Source organism: Chanos chanos, chromosome 2, assembly GCF_902362185.1.
Source record: "Chanos chanos chromosome 2, fChaCha1.1, whole genome shotgun sequence".
Classification (NCBI taxonomy): domain Eukaryota; kingdom Metazoa; phylum Chordata; class Actinopteri; order Gonorynchiformes; family Chanidae; genus Chanos; species Chanos chanos.
In genome coordinates this window covers 23,706,592-23,728,052 of record NC_044496.1, presented here as the reverse complement: position 1 = coordinate 23,728,052, position 21,461 = coordinate 23,706,592, and the positions used below count along the sequence as shown (strand labels likewise).

The 21,461-nt window shown below is 39.7% G+C and overlaps 1 protein-coding gene across 1 annotated transcript in view; it reads left to right on the top strand.

Moving 5' to 3' along the window:
* The first annotated feature begins 312 nt into the window (after positions 1-312).
* The window catches only part of insyn1 (inhibitory synaptic factor 1), a 37,780-nt gene continuing 16,631 nt past the window's right edge, over positions 313-21,461 (top strand). Inside the window, exon 1 of the mRNA XM_030766911.1 lies at positions 313-456. Within this exon, the coding sequence (XP_030622771.1) occupies positions 313-456 (144 nt within the window). The remainder of the gene's footprint in view (positions 457-21,461) is intronic.

Here is a 21,461-nt window from a genome sequence, read left to right as displayed (position 1 = left end):
CTTTTCTTGTTTTTGTTTTTTGGTTTTGGTCTGTTTTTGTTTTGTTTTTTCAATGATTCCTTCACTCTTTTTTTCAACGTTGTCCGTGGAAGGCCATGGATGTCCTACATTAAGACCGAGGAGAACCCCCAGATCCGTGGAGGTCTCCTGGCTGCCCAGGTGCTTTTAAGATGTTGACATCTCCCTGCGTGGCCGGGGCCCCTGTTCGGATCAGTAGCACTGCGGCTCCTCGCGGCCATAGACATGGACCCCGGATTGGCTCGCCCCCACCCACAGCCCGCCGCCCCCTGGCTCCACCACACCCTGTGAAGGATGTCCCTCAGTGGAGCTCCGGCCCGGGACAACTCTGAGACCCCCAGTCAGAGAGAACGCATCCGCAGCCACATGAAGATGGTGATTGAGCAACTGGAAGGCATTCTAAAAGAGCTGAAGGATGTGGCCAAGGAGTTGCGGGAGGTAAGGCTCTGGTTTTGGAGGGAGGAAGGGAGAGAGGGAGGGAGGGAGGGGAGAGGAGGTGGATGTGGAAATTTGGGGGAGGAATTGTGGAAAGCTGCCTTGATGTGCTAGTGTGGCTGAGGGTAGGGGTGGACTGAGGAGATTCTATTATCGGTGACATGTTATCCCCGCTGTTTCAAAAGTCATTTACAGCCATGTACAGTGGGTTGACAGGAGGAAAATGGAGTGGATCTGCAGACAGACAGAGAAAGAGATAGAGAGAGGAGAAGGGAGAAATGGAGAGAGAAGATTCAGGCTGAAACTCAGAGGTGTGCTGGGTAGGAGTCAGGACTTGGCACTGCAATTGTTATGTAACCACTTTGTTATCAGCTGGATTCCTACTGTATTCTACCAACTACCATGGTAACAAGATGAAAAGATTTCAGCATGAATGTGCGTGCATCTCTGTGTGTGCCACTGCGTGTTTAGGAGTGAATTGGCAGAAGTTAAAAAAAGAAATCACACACAAATATGTGTGTCTGTGTCAGTGTCAGACAAACAGCTGAAAAGCTTAATGTTTGTTGCGAAGTCATGTGTTTGTGTGTATGAAATAGTAAGAGCATGTATACGTGCGTCTGTGTGTGTGTGTGTGTGTGTGTGTGTGTGTATGTGTGTGTGTGTGTATGTGTGTATGTTAGGGAGAGCCAGAGGGAGAGAGAGAATTTTAAAGGACAAAGAAGCAAAAAATAAATGTAGATATCCATATGTCCATCAATATTGAATGCAAAGACACTGGAAAGGTGTGTAGATAGTTTTGTATAAGAGAAAACATCACCAATCATCAACCTACAGTAGGATCTTTTTGTTCCTGGCAGGACTCTGTCCTTTGCAATAAGTCCTTGTGAAGCTTAATGAAATGGATTGACATAAAAAAGAAAACTGAATAGAGCCAAAGAGCGACAGAGGTGTGTGTGTGTGTGTGTGTGTGTGTGTAGGGTGTTCTAATTAAGCCTCTCTCCCTGGAGGATGTCCTTTCTCTGAGAGAATCTTTGGCTACTTTGCCCATCACGTCCACCCTTTTCATCTTTTTCGTCCGATCAAGGGGAGGATTAGGGGCTGTGCGTGCAGCCCTCAAGCAGGAACTGGGGGCTGGAGGGATGTGTGTGTGTGTGTGTGTGTGTGTGTGTATGTGTGTGTGTGGTGGGGAGGGGGTACACGCGCCTGTCTGTAACTCACTCTATCACTACAGACCCCTCCCTCCTCAAAACTCCATCCCTCTCACCTCTCAGCCTTCCAGGCAGTGTTTTGGGAAGTAGAGTGGGGCAAGGGCAGGTTTCAGTACGCTTTACTGTCCTACTGAGACTTACGCTCTCTCTCCAGGCACAGCAATGATTGATGATCATGGGACGCCAGCGCTGAGAATAATGCTACCTCCTGCTATTTATAAATACCGAAAACCATTGTTGCCCTAACAAAAAAGCTATTACACTCACACTACATGTGCATAGTACAATAAATATCAATACAGGGGCACAGTGATGCTTCTAAAAGCACAACAATACATAATGTTCGCTTGAATACAAAGAGTACTACTGATAAATCCTAATGATTTACTGGTGACAAGTATTAAGTCTTTGTTTAGGGTAACAGCGGTATCCTGTTGTTTGGCAGAAGGATTTCTGTGTTCAATGTGCCGTCAAATGCATGTGTGGCTAATGTCCCATAAAATCTTTAATTTTTTGCCATATTAGATGAATAGAATGATCAATGACGAATGTCAGATAAATCAATGATTAATAATCCCACGTACTCAAAGAGATGCTTCAGTTCTACGAGACTGAAGTGATGCTAATGAATGCAGTGAGATGGAGTTGTTTCAGGGAGCTGTGTGTGAATGAGGTACGATTTAGAACAGACTGTAGCTCTGGCAGGACCATGTCTTCACAGAGAGGTACAATGGATACAATATGATCTGCTGATCTGGAGTCAGTTAGATAAGATCTTCTTGTAACATTGTTACTATGACCCAAAATTAACCAAAAATGGTTTCCTTTTTTTTTTTTTTACTAGTAATTGTTTGAGCCAGAGTGTAATGGTACGTGTCAGCAGGCGTGTGTATGTTTGTGTGTACAACTGTGTTTCCCATTTGATTTTTTGAGGAGATGTGAACACAAGCAGGATAAAGGAAGTAAGAGGGAGAGAGAGAGAGAGAGAGAGAGAGAGAGACTATTATGCAATGATGCTGTTTACTTACATAAAACAAAACAAACCCTGGCAAGTAAGTCATCTTGTCATACTGTGATTATGTCAGACAGGAGAAAGGCCTTGCTGGCAGTTTTTCTAAAATGTGTGTTCCAGCTTAATATGTCTGATGTAGAAAGCCACATGTATTGGACAGCAATTGAAATTTACATTAATGTAATCAGGTTGATTGACATGACTGGCAGTCCCTATGGAGAGAAGTAGTGGTCACACTGAATTAAATAATCAATAGATTTCATTAAGTGAGGACTGCTTTCTTCTTTTGAATATTCTCTCAGGTCCCCTCGGTACCTCTTTTGTGGTATTGTGTAAGAGCTACTTGAGATTCTAAAGATTTTTTTGGTCAGAAGTGATTTCCGATTCATAAGCAGCCATTTTCAAAAAGCAGAATTGTCACAAAATGTACACTCATGTTGAGTTTAGAGCAAGATACAAGACTGGTAAATTGAAAACAGTAAATGACACGGGGAAATTGTAAAAACCGGGCAGTCGGGGGCGAAGTCAGAGTGTAGAGAGGTAAAGTGCTACATCTTTTAGATGGAGACAAAAAGGGACATGGGAAGCATAATTACATGGAAGCACTCATTATGTGGAGACATGAGAGAGAAGGTGAGAGGAAAATGAGGCTGCACTCTATCAGAATACTTGTATCAGTGCAAGAGAGAGAGAGAGGGAGAGAGAGAATGAAGCAGCAATAAGAAGGATGGATGCAGGGTGGACTGAACGCAATTATCTTTGCTGCAGTACCATGTGTGTGTTTTAAGCAGCTCTGGCCTCAATAAGGGTAGCTGTATCACTGACAAACATAACTGTGCTAGTATGACTGAGAATGTTCTGTTTTAAACAAATATGTATGTAGTACTCCTCCAAGAGATTTTCTTAGATGTACATAGAGTACAGCTACATCAAGCTGTCCATAAAATCTGTAATGTTTGGCCAATTTGTATAATCATGATCTCCTTTACTATTGAAAATACAAGAGTACCAGAAAGAACAGCATGTGACATAATCAGCTGTAGTAGAAAACAGTGATGGGGGAGGAGGGGGGGGGGGGTGCAGAGTAAGCTTCTTAAATTTGAATGAACATATTTTCCTCTTAAACACTGAACAGTCACCACAAAAACAGTGGCTCATTAGCTATATGTATAATCAGAAATGTGATTTTCAGTACAGACATTTGGTTAAGGTCAATTCACTGATGTAAGCATGCTGATTTTTTTTTTCTTTTTTTTTTGGATTATGGCAAACAAGACTCCTAGCAGAAGTGTGAATTCAACCCACTAGCCTCTTCCACAGTTCTGTACCATAATCTGGGCAGGATTGCATCAGCAGCAGAAGTCAGTGCCTTTTCTCCCGACCTGTGCCTCTTTCAGTAGACACTGTTCCATTTGCAGTGCTAGTCAACAAACAGTATACCAGACCTACATATCGACATGTAGCCATTTAATCAAACATAAGCTATGCATGGCTATGCCATACTGTGTGCACAGTCACAGTTAAAAGTGTTTTAATTTTCAGTATTTACATCAGACAAGCAATGCATGTTAACAACGTTAACATGTTCCCAAGTGTCTTAACGATACAACACCATGTTATTGTCAGGCAACAGAAAGTTTACTTACAACTGCGACTTTTAAGTGATGATGGTGTTAATGGTAATTTTGGTAACCTAGATAACCTCTAGGTTAGTTAGTGCAGCTGTACTTAAACATGGTAAGACACACATGAACACACGCATCACAGACGTCACTGGCGTCTGACCGCAAATGAGTTCCAGCTAATAGACCGGAACTATCCATTTTATAAAATTAAATCAGTCTTCTACACCATTACTCACTAAAGCTACAGCAGACAAAAATTATCGTCATTCCAAAGCACAGGAATATTTTAGAATCACAATAAAAGACCTGTAGCACATCTCTGGTGATGGGTATGAGTGGATACACGGCTGGCACTGGTTACATAAACAATGAGTGGTATGTTCTTACTGTCGTAGGAAGGCAAACATCTGGAGTCAGATCACAGTATATTCTGTAGCCCACCTGTCTGCTCTGGATGGAACTCCAGCCTATCAGCAGGGAGCTTTTCCTCCGTGTTCCCACAGCGGGGCTCAGCGCAGAGAAATCGGCTCGTGACACGCAGAAAGCCGCAGGGAGCCTTAAACCCCAAATCAAAGGCTGTTGCTCCTGCAGGGACTGTTTACTCTCTCCTCTCCTCTGCTGAGCTGGGCACTGGCCCACCTGACCACAGCTGCAGAGTGTAGGTTCTCCATAGGGGGCGCCACTGTGCGATGTCGGTTGTTATAGAGAGGGGAAAAAAAAAAAAAAAAAACATGAGGTTCACAGCCTACTGGTGCCATTGAGGCTGAATTATGAATACATACAAAATTCAACCTTCTTATATTTGCCAGGGGAGGTGTTAAACGTGTAATATTTTATAATAATATGTGCTGACTGTACTTAGGATTCTTGTGGTTTAAGAAATATTCTTTTTCTTTATTTTTTTTAATCTAAAGGAAGCAGATAGTTGTCTAGATCTTGCTGAAATCACTTTCCCTCCTTAAAGATATATTCTACACACCCCTTAAGGTGACACAGAGAGAAAAGAAAATATCCTATGGCCATGAAATACTACCTCAAGGCCACAAATTCACATGCTGTGGGAATGACTTTTTAAATCACGAGTACAAGATGCGGCATTCCCACATTTTAAAATCACAGCTATGACAGGACAGTGTCAGTAAAGATTTCTGGAAATGGTTGATTGGCCAAAGATTTTTTTTTTCTTCATAAAAGTCTTTCTGAGGGAACTGGATTTATTGGTAGCCACTCATTGAAAATAAATCAATCGTTAAATAACAAGTTGCTCAGTGTAGTTTGTCATGCCTTCGTTGAGTGAATTCTCATTAAATCAATAGGAAATTACAATGCAGTTGTGATTAATGGCTGTTGTGTAAAAACTATGCAAGTTATTAGTGGATATCATTGGAAGCCATTGTAGTTTACTAAAATGTCATAATGCAATTTTCATTAAAGAACGATAATATTTCATTTACATCTTCCTGATTTATTTATTTATTATATCATTTCTGATTCTACTACTGTAGTGAAACCCCTGCAGCCCCCAATGGAAAGTGAATCATTCAGAAATAAGATAAGAGTCTCAAATAGACAGATAAATAATTGTCTATATTATAATAGCGTCTATTACACCAATTTTACTGAAATCTGTCATGTAATATCACTGAATTACTGTTGATTATCTACAAAATGAAACTATAATCAAGTCCTTTATCTACAGAAATTGTTTTCATCTATATTTTTTATCTATTTTATTTTTATATATATTATGTCTATTGCTGTCGCCGGGTCACCTTGGAGCTTTGTATAAAACACACTTTTTATAGAAGTGAATTTAAATAGTGAGTGTTCTATTGATTTTTTTTTAGTCACTTATATCGTTTTTCCTTTTTTATAATATTTTCACATTTTTTTTCTTAATATGGAATGTCCAGTCGCCCATGATCTATGCTAAGATTCTCCTTCACAAAGCAACCAACTCACCCTTGCTCTGTGATACCAGCACAGTCCTCCTCCAACACCTGAATCCTCCCACTTCTTTTCCAGTCATGAGCTGCATGACATTATATCACTATGTGACATAACACCAGAGGACAGTGCTATTCACATAGCAGTACCTACAACAGCACAAGCACCTGACTGCCAGTCATCACCATAAAGAAACAAAAGGGAGACAGAGGATGTCTTAACTACCCAAAGGAATTTGGCCATTTGCATTCACTTGAATCCCTGGCCAAAACGGGTGTGTGAACAAAGCTACGACTCAAACAACGAATCTCAGCAGGGCCCCAGATTATGTGACAGTGCACAAACTGGGAGACCATAGTCATACTCAATCATTTTTAAGGCATAGAGCAGTGCATATTAATTATCTAATTAATCCACTTTTAGTAAAAGAGTGACTAAGATCAATATTTTTGTTGAATGAATGAATGAATGATGTTTTTTTGCGGAAGTGCAAGGGACTAACAAGAAAATCTGCCAAAACATGTTGCACACGTTCCCCTTTCCTCTGGAGAACACTGAGTGCCCCTGAAAATATAACACTTAGAAGTTAAAGCCTGTCTGAGAAGGAAGTGCCCTGGTTTACCCTCTTCTACTCTGTCTGTGGCTTGGTAGTGCCCAAGGTTGACTACCCACTTTGATCCAAGCCAACTCTCTCCGTTGCGGTCTCCCAGCAGGCTGGTGGAGGCTCAATTTGCTGGAGATTAAGCAAAGGATTTGGCCAAGCCCTGGGCCTGCAGACACACCCGCTATAGCAGACCAAGGCCTGCCAGGAGGAATCAGACTCATGGGTGAGTGAGGAAAGGAACTCTTCAACCTGCTCCACCTGCTCCTCCAGCCTGCCAACAATCCTAGCCAACCCAGTTCACCCATTTTTCTCAATTACTCTTGTGCCTGTCTCCTTGTTCTTGACCTCATTTCTATGCTCAAATTAAAATCTCCAATTAATGTGAGCTACATTCCTCTAGCAAGGCTCATAATTTAAAAAAAAGGGGAAAAAAATTAAAACAAAAATAACACAAGAACACTACCTCAGGAACACTGTGGTAACTTAGGAGACCCCATTGCGTACTGCTCCTACATTCAGCGGTTACACATAATAGTGTCAGCCTGATTTATTCAAATGTAGTGTACTCACAACAGCGTAAATGTCATTAGAAAAACACAGTAGATAGTAGATTTGATGGAACAAATCTCATCCAGTCAGATGAAGTACAGAAAAATAAAGATGAGATGAAGAGAGATAGATTGAACATAGTGTACACCAAATCAGTGATATCTGAATTTGATGTAGATCAGTGTGTCTCAGTATTCTTTCCATTCTACTCATAGAAAATATGTATGTCACATGCAAAGAGAGAAAGCTGATGTGTATATGTATATGTAGTTCCTCATTACTGCTACATGCTGTTCCATGGCAATCCACTATGGTATTGACTAATCTATTTGTCCCAGTGAACTCACTGTATAGCTATCTATTCAGCTCATCTTCCTTAAACTCTGCCTATTTCAGAGTTTGGTGAATGATTAAAAATCGAACACATTAGGAACCCTATGGTTTAAAGTTAGTCAATGAGCTTCAGTGCAGTAAACCAGTGGTTTTCAGCCCAGTCCAATAAAGAAAAAATTAAAAAAAAAAAAAAAAAAAAAATCAAAATTGGACATTCTAAAGCTGGACAAATAAATAAATAAATAAATACAGACCAAGGACATTTCCTATCGAGCATCAGTGTAATGAGTAGAGAAGATCAAACTGTAGTACTGTCTTATAATGGCCATGCATCATCTGCACATGGCACTGGCTCAACTGTTACTGAATTTCATCCCTTGGACTGGATGTAGCGAATTGACCTAGTTTGCAGTGATCCTATAATATGATTGTTCAGAGAAAGCTGCATCCAGAGCTTAACCATGGGCGATGCACATATTGCAATGAAGTCTGAAGTTTTAAAACCCATCAATCACAGATTATTATCCTTTATTACATAAGCGCATATCAAGAAGACAAAAAAAAGTGTAATAGCAATGTATGATTTTTTTTGTTTTTCAGTAAGGACAAATCATGAAGCAGGCTAAAACGTTAAAAAAAAAAAACAAACAAACAAAACTATGTATTAAATAAAATAAATGTATATTGAAGTATACCATTCTTATGTTTTATTTATTTATTTTTCAGTGGTACTTTTGTTTGGAACCAGCCTCTTCACTATGCAACACGGAAAGTTTAGCACTGAGAGTTGTTCAGTGTGGCAGACATATATATATTTCATTACTTTCACTTGGTCTATTCATATATATTAAATAATCTTGCGTGATTCAGTAGCATTAAATAGTGCTACTACCAAACACAGTACAGTTAGTGGTAAAATAGTAATAGTGCTGCATTTTGCTAACAGTAGGAGCAGTTGCTGACTGTAATTTTGATGTCAGTAAGTTAAGGATAACATATCTCACAGTAGCCTGTGTGAGTTCATATTCACCTTGTAGCAGGAGCCACACTCAGCCGCCTGGTAGTGCATGCATGACTACCACCACTGTCAACAACAGTGGAACAAAGGTGTCAGCTATGGGCCAAAGAGAAGAAAACCTTGCAGATTAATTATTCAAGGGCTATAGTATAAAGACAAAGTGAGGGACAAAACATGTCAACAAATTCTTGACATGGAATGGTTGCATCCCAAGCCTCTTGGACCCACAAGGTTGACAAAATGTCAATTTCACAGAAGCCTTGGGGGTGCCCTTTGCTTCACCTTCTACTGTCACCCTTTGTTTTGTGTCTGTGCCATTTCCACAGCCCTACAGTACAAAAGAATAGTCTCCATCTGCACCTATAACAGGGCCTAGTTGTGCGTTCCTGAGTATATATTTGAGTGCATGTCTGTAGAGATCTGTAGAGTATGCTGCCAGGAGTAAGCTTTAACTTGGTGACATGACAGAAAAATATACAGATTCTCCAGAGGGTTCAACATCTCTCACTTGGAGTAGATCGCTCCTTGGATTTTTACGCTTTCTTTGTGTGTAACCCCAGTGCAAGTCGAGACTGTCAGCGAAACCGTTTCAGCGTCCTTAGTTCAACTATGACTCACTAGGTTTCTCGCTTCTGGTTTTGGTGCAGTGATAATTCAGTGAAAATTAAATGGATGATCCAGGCTTTCTTTCTTTTTTTTTTTTTTTTTTTGCATGATTCTGCTTCATGTACAGCAAATGTCACAGTTCATTTAATGAAATTAAGTGATGGGAAGGCAATGTCAGCACATTCTTCCACTTTTTTTGCAATATACCAGCTGTGATGTATCAGTTACACCCAACAAGACTGGCCATCATATAAATTGGTAGTAATGATCTAAGTTGATATAATGAAAATATGCTTTATGAACTATTCACACTTCTAGGCAGCATGCTCTCAACTGCCTGTTATCACAAGGAGCAAATTCTAGTGAGCTGTTGTTTGAGTACTATTTAATATGCCTGCTAATTAGCATTCCTTTTTTAGATAGAGTGCTCTGAACATAATCTTTCATAATACTGATGAACGAGAAAACAACATAGTCATGAAGAACAGTTACAACAATATCCCATTTTCTTTTCATTAAACTTCTAATATATGTTTTAAATGAAAGATGTGCATAATAAAGGGAGGTTTGTCTCTGTGAGCAACACTCCAGAGTACATGCTCTCACAAGTTACTGCCAAGGTATAACGATAGGAGGGTTATGACACTTCAAGGTGATCTCCATGTCCTACATAAAGACAAGGGTGAGTAAAGAGTGAAATGGGAGACGACTTAAGCTGAGTGAGAAATGATGAGAAGCTTGGGCAGCCATGACCGTGGAGACCCATTCTATGCTAAAGTTCTCTTTTTGTCATATAAATCACAGCCTGACCCAATGCTTTCAGAAGAGCGTTTTAGAATTCTGCATGCATGTCACTCACCAAAAGGCAACTGACATAACTAATTGCTGGAGCCATTAATTCCTATGCTTGTTTGGCAAAGAGCCTCAGTAGACATGGCTTGAATAAATGGTGAGAGGGAGGAGACAGTGACCTCAACAAGAACAGCTAAGGTCATATTTTCATTCCCACATAATCATGATATTGGCTGAGATGGCCCACTATGGACAGAATCAGTGGACTGGGAGAGGAGGTAAAGGAGAAGATAAACAAATCATTATTTATTGCTTTTTTGAGACAGAAAAAGTCCTGAGGTGAGAAGGTTAGAGGAAATCAAGTGGACAGGGAGGAGGTCGTCTAAGAGAGAGAGAGAGCAAGAGAGAGGGAGGGCGGGAGACTGAGAGAGACAGAGTGAGTGAGAGAGAGAGAGAGAGAGAGAGAGAGAGAGGGAGTGCTATATAGACAAAGAGAGAGAGGTTTTGTGACACAGAGCTTATCACGTTCTCCAGACAGCAGTTCCTCCCCAAGCTACCCTCAGAGTATTGTGAGGGACTGAGCAGTTCCTCTAGGAGCGGGAACTAGAGGGTTGGCGTTTCAGCCCACATTTCAATGAGTATGACTCATGCACAGATGCATGACAACACAGCCTCTGCCAAGCTATTAAGCACCTCTCAGTTCCAAGACCTCAATGAAAATAGACAGCACATGCAAATTCAGAGACTAATAAGCATCAAGCACTTGCACCTATCTCACAAAACTGATGTTTTTTTTTTGTTTTTTTCTGTCTGGCAAGACGGTGTTAAACCACATCCTGAAAAGCAATCAAAATTCATCTAGAGCAGTTTCTTCAAGAGCCACTTTTCGTTAAATACAACAGTGATCTGCATCCCTTTTGCCTCCAGCTGTATGAAATAAGCATCAGTCTAGACTGGTACAAAGGCTTTTCTAGACAAACATTAACAAATGGAGCATTATGGCTGAAGAGCTGCCCATCTTCCAGATATAGAATTGCCCTGTAGACAATTGTTTACAAGAGAAAGTCACATAATTACATGAACATGGCTTAATTAAAAGCGTTCAAGACTTCTAAATCATAGTGCCCTTTGTAATGTTTGTAGCATTTAAATCTTTCATGTCCTTCTAGATAAACTGCGGGATACACTACTTTAGATACATATTGCTGCATTTCGAAAGATATTTGGTTGAATTGTCAAAATCCTATATTTACAGCATATATAGTCATGAAAATATACACTCAGTTTACATTAGAGCAACATGGTTGTGAAACGGTGGAAAATGCTTAACTTTTCCCCAATGTTAGGATAAACCATTGTTAGGATAAGTTGCTTAAGATCTGCACAACCGCAACTCAAAGTGTACTCTTTATGCAGACGGGGCCAGATTAAGCTATAGTCAATCCAAAACCAAATTAAGCTACAGTAAATCCAAAACCACACACACACTTAGGCACTGAATCTTGTAGGCACGTAATGTCGGTGGTACTAAAGATGCTTCTGACGTTGGTTTAGCTGTGGGACAAAAAGAGATGATGCAAGAATAAAATATGTAAATAAATAAATTGTTCTCATGCTTCTTGTGTGAGGCAGGTTGAGGGTGCTGTGGGCATGGGTAATGCTGTGCATGTAGGTCAGAGAGTCCATGCTTTACTGTATTGTAACAACTGGAAAATATCTACAACTGGAAAAGGCCACAAGAGCCTGACTAGCAGCAATGCATTAATGCTAGCTAACTCTCAGCGGTGACGAGTCACCACCATATAGTGGCCATTGACTTCATGTCAAAGATACTTTGAGCTGGAGCTGGGAATAAAAAATATCTTTTGAACATAAGACTCCCATCATATAGAATTGTGAACACAAGTCTCCAGTTTTGACGACTGACCAATTAACTCTTAGCAAGAATTTCCTTTTTAATTTTAATCTTAGTTGTCCCATGGACAATTAGAATTTTTCAGTAGAATGTAATGGTTGCTTTTAAATCTTGATCTTCAAAGTGTCCTCCCAGACCAAACCACCTTCAGTACAAATGCTGAGAACAGCATTTGTACTGCTTTAAACAAGAGTTTTGGACTGGTATAGTTACAATATGAACCAAACCGTGGGAAGTCCAGGTAACTTGATATGGCCTGAAATGCTACAGTAGTTGTGATTTGGTCAAGATCAAGTTTAATGTTCACCTAAAATATAAAATAACAGTAAAGGAAGATATTGACTAGTATTTAAGAGGGAGCAATAAGTAGGCCACAAATTTAAATGAAACTATAGCCCACTGTCAACTGGTTGTATGTGAACAATCTGTGTACCAGTCTAGACTGACTCCTTATTCAACGGTCTATGCTCAGGCGTAGAATGCAGCTGCAGTTAAGACTGTGAAAGTAGTTTAAGTCATATACTGTCTTTGTAAATGCAGTTTGGAGTTCAAGTATTTGTTTCAAATTGTGCACTGGTTTGAAATGGTGTTATTGACTGATATGTTTCAATGTAAAAGTAAATCAAAATAGATGTAATGGAAGTTACTCAAATGCTGTAGTAAATCATCAGTGAAGATAAACACAGGCCTCCAATAATTAATGAGTCTATCTATCTATCTATCTATCTATCTATCTATCTATCTATCTATCTATCTATCTATCTATCTATCTATCCCTGATGTAGAGGAGATGAACCTCTCTCCTGTCAAAAGACTTGATTCAGGTATCAACATGATTCTTTGGCTTATTTCCTACCACATCTGATTTCCTACCCCGAGGTCAACAAATCAAAGCCAGCTCAGGGCAAATTGATCACACTGAGCAATGTATGTATCCTGCTCATTGATATGATTTATATTACATGCGTGTTCTCCTTGAAAGGCTGCACATCTTTAAACAAAATCCAATGTCTTACCTGTTCTTGTCAGTCTGGAAAAATAAAAATTTCGGCTGTACTGTATTGCTACTGCATTATGAAGTGTTAAAAATGTAATGACTGTCTGACCAATGCTAAGGCATATACTGAGTGATTTTGCAACCCTGCTGGAATAATGGAAAACTTCATCATAGTTTCTGGTTGAATACACTCATAATAATCTCAAAAGAAGTTAAAAAAACAATATCAGAGGACTTTTTCATCCAGTAGCCTTTGCCTCATGCAATCAACTGAAAAGAGTGAAACAATGGAGTCCATTCTAAACTTTCTTTCCTCACATCTTTTCAGAATAATGAAGGATACGTATTGCACTGTAGTTGCTTTTATAGTTGTTTCTATATGTTCTTGTTTGTAATATATTAGTTTTACCTTGTCTTTTTGTCCCATTTTTCTGGAGAAAAAATAAGTTGAATTTTTCAGATTTTGTGTGCACTAGTACACTTAAAGCACTGAGAAACGTAATCAAAAACTTTATGAAATGCAGAACATGAAAATTTTACATTCCATTTTGTTCAGTCAGATAAAAATGAGTGTGTAAAAAACTTCTAGGAATGTGTGTTTCTGTGGTGATACACTGAGCAGTTCAGCTACACAAAAAGAATTTATAGGTAAGTTGCTGATTTTAGATGGGTAGCATATGGTTAATACTGGGCTGTAATTAGATTACCCCATGACAATTTCATATATTTTTAAACCAGTTGCATTGTTATAGATTTAATGATCTCTTAAAAATCTCTGCTTGAACTCTATAACACATAACCATTTATTGTAATCGTGACTTTTTCACAAACAAAACTTCACATATTGATGAAAGTTGTCACAATGTAAATTCAGTGCAGTTTCTTCTGGTAGGTAATTGTTTTCTTCTTTATTACATTTGTTCAGTGTTTCATAATTCAATATTTTATGATTCAATATTTTATGATTTGTAAATTGTCATTTAAAATAATGTATTTAGTTGCAGATTGTATTAATTTGTTATAGTATATTTGTAGTCAAGACCACCATTATATATTCCCATGTAATGAACAAATGTGGTTGCTAAATTGAATTGACATCTTTGTCCACCATTAGATTCTCTTGTCTAGACCAGAAGCAAACAAACAGTCATGTTTCTGTCCTTCAGAAAGTTCTATAGTCTATGGCATGCTCGTATTTTCCACTGTAGTATCATTTTCAAAGCGTTCGTTGACAAACCTTGATGTGTACTGCAACATAATCTTCTCCCAACTGTTATGTAAATTACTTTTCCATTTTGGTACTTATCACACCATGTTAGCAACATCAGTGCAATGTTTTCTTTGGACCCCTTTTCCTTCTGCTTTGTGAGGTCTGTTGAGAGCCCTCTTATTTAGTTTGTCAGAAATACATCTCCAAAACATACCCCATTCCAGTCAAAAATTGTTTTGTTTGTAGTAAAACAATTTTAAATGATAGAGATGGTTCCCAGTTTAAACTTTAAACACTATGATGACGGTTGTTGATATACGGTTTTATTGTTTTACTTTTCTGTTGTTTTGCACAGAAGCATTTGGTCAAGTAGAGTCATTTATTTTGTGGCAGTAAGTAGTAACACCGGGTTTTGTGGGTGTCATATCTTTCATGGCAAAACAATTACACTGCTGACTCTAAGAAAGTGTGAATGTGGACAAAGTGAATCACCAAAACCGGAGATTTCTTAAATAGTGCAAGTCTTATATATCTAGTGAATAGTCCAACAGATCTGTTTAAAGAGTTCTGATGCTACATTGCCTTGACACACATGGTAGACACTTTCCCTTCTACATGTCGCCTAGCTGTGAATATGTCTCACAAACTCCTTAGCAGTACCACTAATTGATGTCTTGAAAAAGGAAAGAAGGGGAAAAGAGAGGAGGGAGGGAAAGAGATCGGGAGACTTAGAAAGAGAGAGAGATAGAAAGGGAGAGAGAGAGACTGCTGTCTCACATTGGCATGTCACCTCAATTTCTCAAAGCTGCACCTGTGGGAGATCTCACTCTGTCAAATGTTTTCCCGAGCTGGACGGTGAATTAGCTGGTCGGACATCTGGAGGGGAATGACAACTTCATAGCTGATGTTCACAAATGACGTGCAAAGAAAAATCAGACTATTTAATGAGGATGGTGGACCTGCAAACGAACAAAGGAAAAGACAAGATTGCGCCTTCAAACCTTTCAGCCTTCTACAGTCGCCCTTTGCATTTGATTGACAGCCAGATAAAGTGGCCTTTTCCTTATGGTTAGTTTTACCATCCGTCTTTCCCATCGGTGTGACGAGAGGTCAGTTGACATGTGGCTCTAGGGGAATGTACCTGGTTTGAATGAGGCCATAACAGCTGTCAGCATGAAAATTAGACAGACATTGTACAAAACAGAGACTCCTGCCTCTGCAGTCCTATTGTTGTTCTCTGGCTCACTGCAGTATATATTTTTTTTTTGACTGAAATGCTGAATAATAAGGTGGGGGCAAACACATCCATTTAAAAGAACAAAACTATGTGTAACTAGTTTTCTAGTTCAAAGTACATTTATTTTCTGAAATGCGAAAAAAGTGAGCAGTATTATAAATCCAAATCTACTTATTGGGTCGTAGTGCTCTACATGGGGTCCTTGCGATCTTCAAACTGTTGTACATCCTCAGTCTAAGCCCAGCATGATGTGCAATCATTATAAGGGCAGCCTTCTTAAAACTGGAGAAGATAAGTTTTTTTTTTCTTAAGTCAAAATGCCAGGCTTTTCTCTGTTGGCTTCCTTCAGATAGAAGCCCGAAGGCAAGCCATCCACATCAAACAGTTTGTCATTCGTGACACCAAATCCTGACCCAGCCTTTTTACCGTTCACAGACTTATGAGTAATGAAGTTCGACCATTTGCTTTTAAAAATACACAAAGCAAGGGCTCCAAATCCAATATGTCTTGCTATTCAATTCACAAGAATGCTATCTTTTTATTTGGGAGACTTGCAAAGGTAGAGGATATACTATTGATCTTTTCTTCAAAAACACCAGTGTGTACCCTCATTGAATAACAAACTTTGCAAAGAAGCTAATATGTTATGTTACATTTTCAGTGCTGTACACTGAATTATGGAGGTGTTTCGACCGTATATTTTTAATTGAAAACCATCACTAATGAGTCCTTTGTATCCTGATAAAAACCTTTCTCTCTGTACTTAAAAGATGGAAGTCATGGCCCAAACCATGGACACTGTTTAAGCTATGCTGACAGTTTTCTAGCTAAGTACATTTGTTTCTTTGCATATGTGCTAGCCGTGATGCTTCAACAGTTAATTATAAAATGGTCATCACCAGCTCAGCCAATATGTGAGACAAGGCATCTTGTGTCTTTGATCACATTGCTCTCAAAAAGCTTCTTTTAATACATTTAGTGTGAGATCTCAAATCTATGGTGCTTTAGGCTTTTTTTCCGCATTTTCTTTAAATAGACAAATAAACAAACAAAAACACACAAAAAAAGGGTGCAGAGAAAAAAAAAAACAATCCATTCAACACAGAAAGATTTGGAAGAGAGAGGAGATGATTTTGCTAGAGGCATCATTTCAGTAAGAAGCATTAAGCCATTCGATGAGGAAAGGAGCTTTAAAGAAGAAGCACAACAGCAGAGCCGTTTCTGAAAGGACAAGCCAAACCCTCACTTGGCAGGGCCTTATGAGATTGTCAAAATATCTGTCAGAAATGTTTCACGCTTCAAGACAACTGGTAAAATGTTCAACTCTGTAATGGGAGCTGATCTCAACCAAGCAATTCGAGGAAACAGACGAGACACCTCGGCTCCGTCGGAACAACACCAACCGAGCGTAAAATGCTTTATCAGGCTGATACAGAAATATCAAGTTACCGCAGATTTTCAAACACATACTGATACACACATGCACACACACACACACACACACACACACACACACACACATACATGCACACATGCACACCCATATGTATGGGTACTCAGAGAACAAATATCGGTAAAGGTTTGGAACAACCACATAGACAGCGTTTACGCCACACTACATTTCCCTTTTCTGTTCCCTTTCATGTGCCATTGCTGTACGTGGTGCGTGTTGAAAAGGTTTGATGAGTGGGCAACATGAGGACGCAGAGACTATATTTACAGCTGAGAGAGCGGAGGCTGCAGCCCTCTCAACATGGAAATTTCTGCCATCCTGGAAATAGACTGACACTGGCCCACTTTTTCACCATACGAAACGCATGAGGATAAGTGTTGAGCCGCACTTCAGAGTAAACCTTCTTTGAAGGTGCTCTGCGCTTCCATCGGGTCATGTTCACCTGGGAAAATGTATGACAAAGACTACCTCAGCAAGAGCTCTCCCTTCTCCAAGTCACCTGACAGACAGTGATGACTCTGATTTGAACTTCATGTTTCCCGGGGATTCCTGACATTATTACAAACAGTTTTGACTACAGATAGAAGAAAGTGAAACAGTCATTTTGTTTTGACTGCAAATGTGCCTCGAGTATGACGTGCAATACGTGGTGAAGATAAAGTATGAATGGCACAATAGCACCATGAAGAAGGCATAAAAGATGCATGACGAGCCATGTATGATTTCATATAGACTCGTGTCACGCTTTTTTTAGTGCTGGATAAGATAAACAGCACTTTGCAAGTTTTCGTGTAGTAACAACAGGCAGCTTATAAATGCCTAATGCAGTTCAGTTATGATTCTCCACAGGCTAAATTGGCTATAGAAACAGTTTTTGCGATAATAGTCATTAGTATAACATGATTACTGATCGACCTGGAGAGATTGCAATGGCCATTTGCATTTTTAAGGGTATGTCTTACCCATGCTACCTTTAGAAAACTCATCTACTGTGAACACTTATTAGGAGACAAAAACAGAGGACCTGAGTTTTGGGTGAACAGTAAATTCACTGGTATTACATTAACTACAACAGTGTTTGCTCATCACTAATCCAGATAAGAACATCATAGACTCCTGACTTTTATTTTAACACTCATGAAAATGGTGAAGGGATAATGGAACAATTGATGATAAGTTATATATAAATATAATACTGATGCAATACAAAGGAATGTTGATGCTCAACATAAACCTTATTTTAACATTTGTGAATTTGCCTTAAAGTAGTGATCTATAGTCTGACAAATACTATGGGTTTTTATTGCTTAGCTAATGTTTTCCCCTTATAGAGTCAATATATAGGATTATTTTCTGAGCACACACCTTACCAAGTGTGTGATTTCCTAAGTATGTGGATGTACTGAGTTCTTTCTCCACATCACTACATCATGTCTGTGTCATCCTAATGTCCTTTAAAAGGTCACAGAAGTCTCTAGACCTGGCAACAAAGCCACTAAGTAGATCGTGCTACTTGCAGTCTTTTTATGAGGAATCAGTTTTGAGTCAACACAAATCGTAATCCATTTCATATTTATCGCTTCTACCAACCCCACTATTCAAATGATTGCTATGACCAAGGAGGTCCAAGTTCACACACATTTAAGTCAAGCATAGTGTTTTGCCTGAGGCAACGAGTTGCAGTCTTTTAATTTTTCTTTTACCTTAACCCCTGAGGTAGTATAGCTTCAGCCTGGACTGCAGCCCTCTTCCATCAGAGACCAGGCAGTGAGCCTGGTCTTGTTTTCATTGGCTATATTTAGACTGGTCTGCTCCTCTACAGATAGAATGCTAATCAGGACACTGCAAAACCAGAGACAGGGCTGAGCTAGGATGGCAAGTGGCGGACTCATCTTTCTGCACTATTAAGTTCCCATTCAGCTCATCAAACATGTGCTGTAATCTTGATACCTAATCACTCTGCATTCCTCACTTCACCACCTCCAATCAGTGATATTGCAGACATAGTGTATTAGACGCTGCATTACTCTATTTCTATATTTTTTAGGGCAGGAGAATTCTATGATAACTGTATCGTATTCACTTATTCTTAAACATCAGTGTGGTTATTAAATATTGCTAAGCACCAGATGGATAATTTAAAGCATGCCAAACTGTTAGTGAGGAGAAGTGTAACGGAATGGAAGACTGTGCTGTGAGTCTGCAGTCTGGCTCCTCTGGTAGCTGACTGCTTTGTCTCTGTACAACAAGGATAACACAGCTTTTCACAGGGTTTACTGAGCCAGCCAACCTCCTCTGACTATCTTACTCACTCTCTCTCTCTCTCTCTCTCTCTCTGCTTCCCTCACTTTTCCCTGTACCCCCACCTATACAACTCTCTCTCTCTCTCTCTCTCTCGCTCTCTCTCTCTGCTTCCCTCACTTTTCCCTGTACCCCCACCTATACAACTCTCTCTCTCTCTCTCTCTCTCTCTCTCTCTCTCTCCCTTTCTTTCTGAAGAAGCAGTACAGCAGATGCCAAATGAAAGCATTAGGCAGAGGAGTGTATGAATACAGACACATCTGCATGACTGATACTGTATCCAGGCAAGGATGTGCAGAGCCAATTTGGACAAGGGAGTACGTTATACTTTCTTACCTTATACTTATTTTAAATCACCTCAAGAAACTGTTACTATTTAATTTTTCAGCATCAGACAAATAGCTTACTCCAACTAAACAAAACTAGAGAATATTGAATTGTACGAAGGTTATGTATACATGGTTGATTAGTATTGACCTTGTGGATTAATTACTATGTCTTCTGCTTTTATGCACTGAGTAAAGATCTATCTTCACTACATTACTGTTTGTCTCAGCCAATCATTGTTGGTTTGTTGTGAGAGATGAGGAGAAAGGATGACAAGCCATACGACAGACCAGGTTCCCTCTGGGACTCGAGGAGCTCAGTAGGAGTTATCATAAAAAAACATAACATTTCCTCTCCCCTGCTCCCTCTGAGGCACTCTCCTTGAGTCCCCTGACTCCTTTTAATAAACACTCTCCAGGCACTGGAGTCAGTCACTTCTGCCTGGAACTGGAACTATGTGTCGCTCTTCCCTGACCATGTAAGGGAGAGGGGAAAAAATGAAGGTAGGCAAAGGGAGACAGGAGAAAGGACAGAATAGAACAAATAAAGGACACAGAGGAGAGAGAGGAGGAGTGGATAAGAGAGGGGGATGAGACAAAGAAAAAGAGAAGTAAAGAAAAATTGTGTTGCATGTGTGTGCATAAGAGAGGAACAGAGAGGGAGAGAGAGAGAGAGAGAAGGAGAGAGAGAGAGGGAGTGTCCAGGTGCTTTATCATCCCAAGTGACAAGTGCACAGCGGGTAGGGAGGGTAGGGGAGGCGAGGCGAGTGTCCGTGTGCAATCTGCAACCTGATGGCGTAGGCTGGCAGCGGTCACTCCAACGTCCGTCTGGTCAAGCCCATTTATATCCAGAACATCTGGCATTTCTCCAGGGGAGCCTCCAGTGCCTTTAATTGCATTTGTGTTTAGGACAGGGGTGTGGAGATGGGGTAAAAGCACTTCAATTACATTTACATTTTGATCAGTAATAAAGCATGTTACCGCCGACTGGGAGCAAAGCACCAGAATAAGCCAACCAGCCAAACAAGCAAACAAACGCAATGTATGAAAATATCGCTCTGGCAACATGAACAAAAGAAATGTTTTCATCAAAATACCATTATTCTGATCGAATAGCAACAGAGCAAAACATAAATACATCGCTTTTCAGATGCATCATCAAAACTAAAACCTCATGCATTATGTCATCTATTTTTTTTTTTTCTTTTTTTGAAGGTCCAACCTCCTCCTTCCCCAGCAGGATCTTGGCTGTTGTGCTGAATGCATCACCCTCTGTATTATACAACAAAAATGATTTCCTTGTTGCCTACTATAGGGGAGCAGATGAGAGTGCTCACTGCTTTCTCTGCCTGAACACAAAATAATCATCGAGGATTTATGTTCAGAGCTTGTATCAAATTAATTGTGCATACAGGGAGGAGGTTCAGGAGAGTATCTCACAGAAATGGATTTCACCTTGTCAGTGTACGACTGTTTGGAAAAAAAAAATTGCATGCCCTGCCTTTTAATGTACTGATTCCCTGTGGAAGACAATTCTGATGTATTTAAAACTGGAACATTTACATGGCACGGAGCCATGCAAATGTAACTGCCAAAGTGAAATATAATGAAGTGGAATACCAATGTAAAATGTCTTAATAAGCCGTCAGATCACCAGAAATCCCCAAAATATGTGCAAGTGTATCATGATAGATTTCTCCAAGCATTGGGTATTCTACCAGAGGTGTGCGACCCCATTGTTCGAGAAGGTATTTTACTAACTGGTGTTTTGTTTGTGGTTGAAAATACTACCACTCAGTCCTGCCCAAATGCTGATTGGAGCTAAGATCAGGTGGCTTGCAATGGCCATGGAACATGTTTTACATGATTTTCATG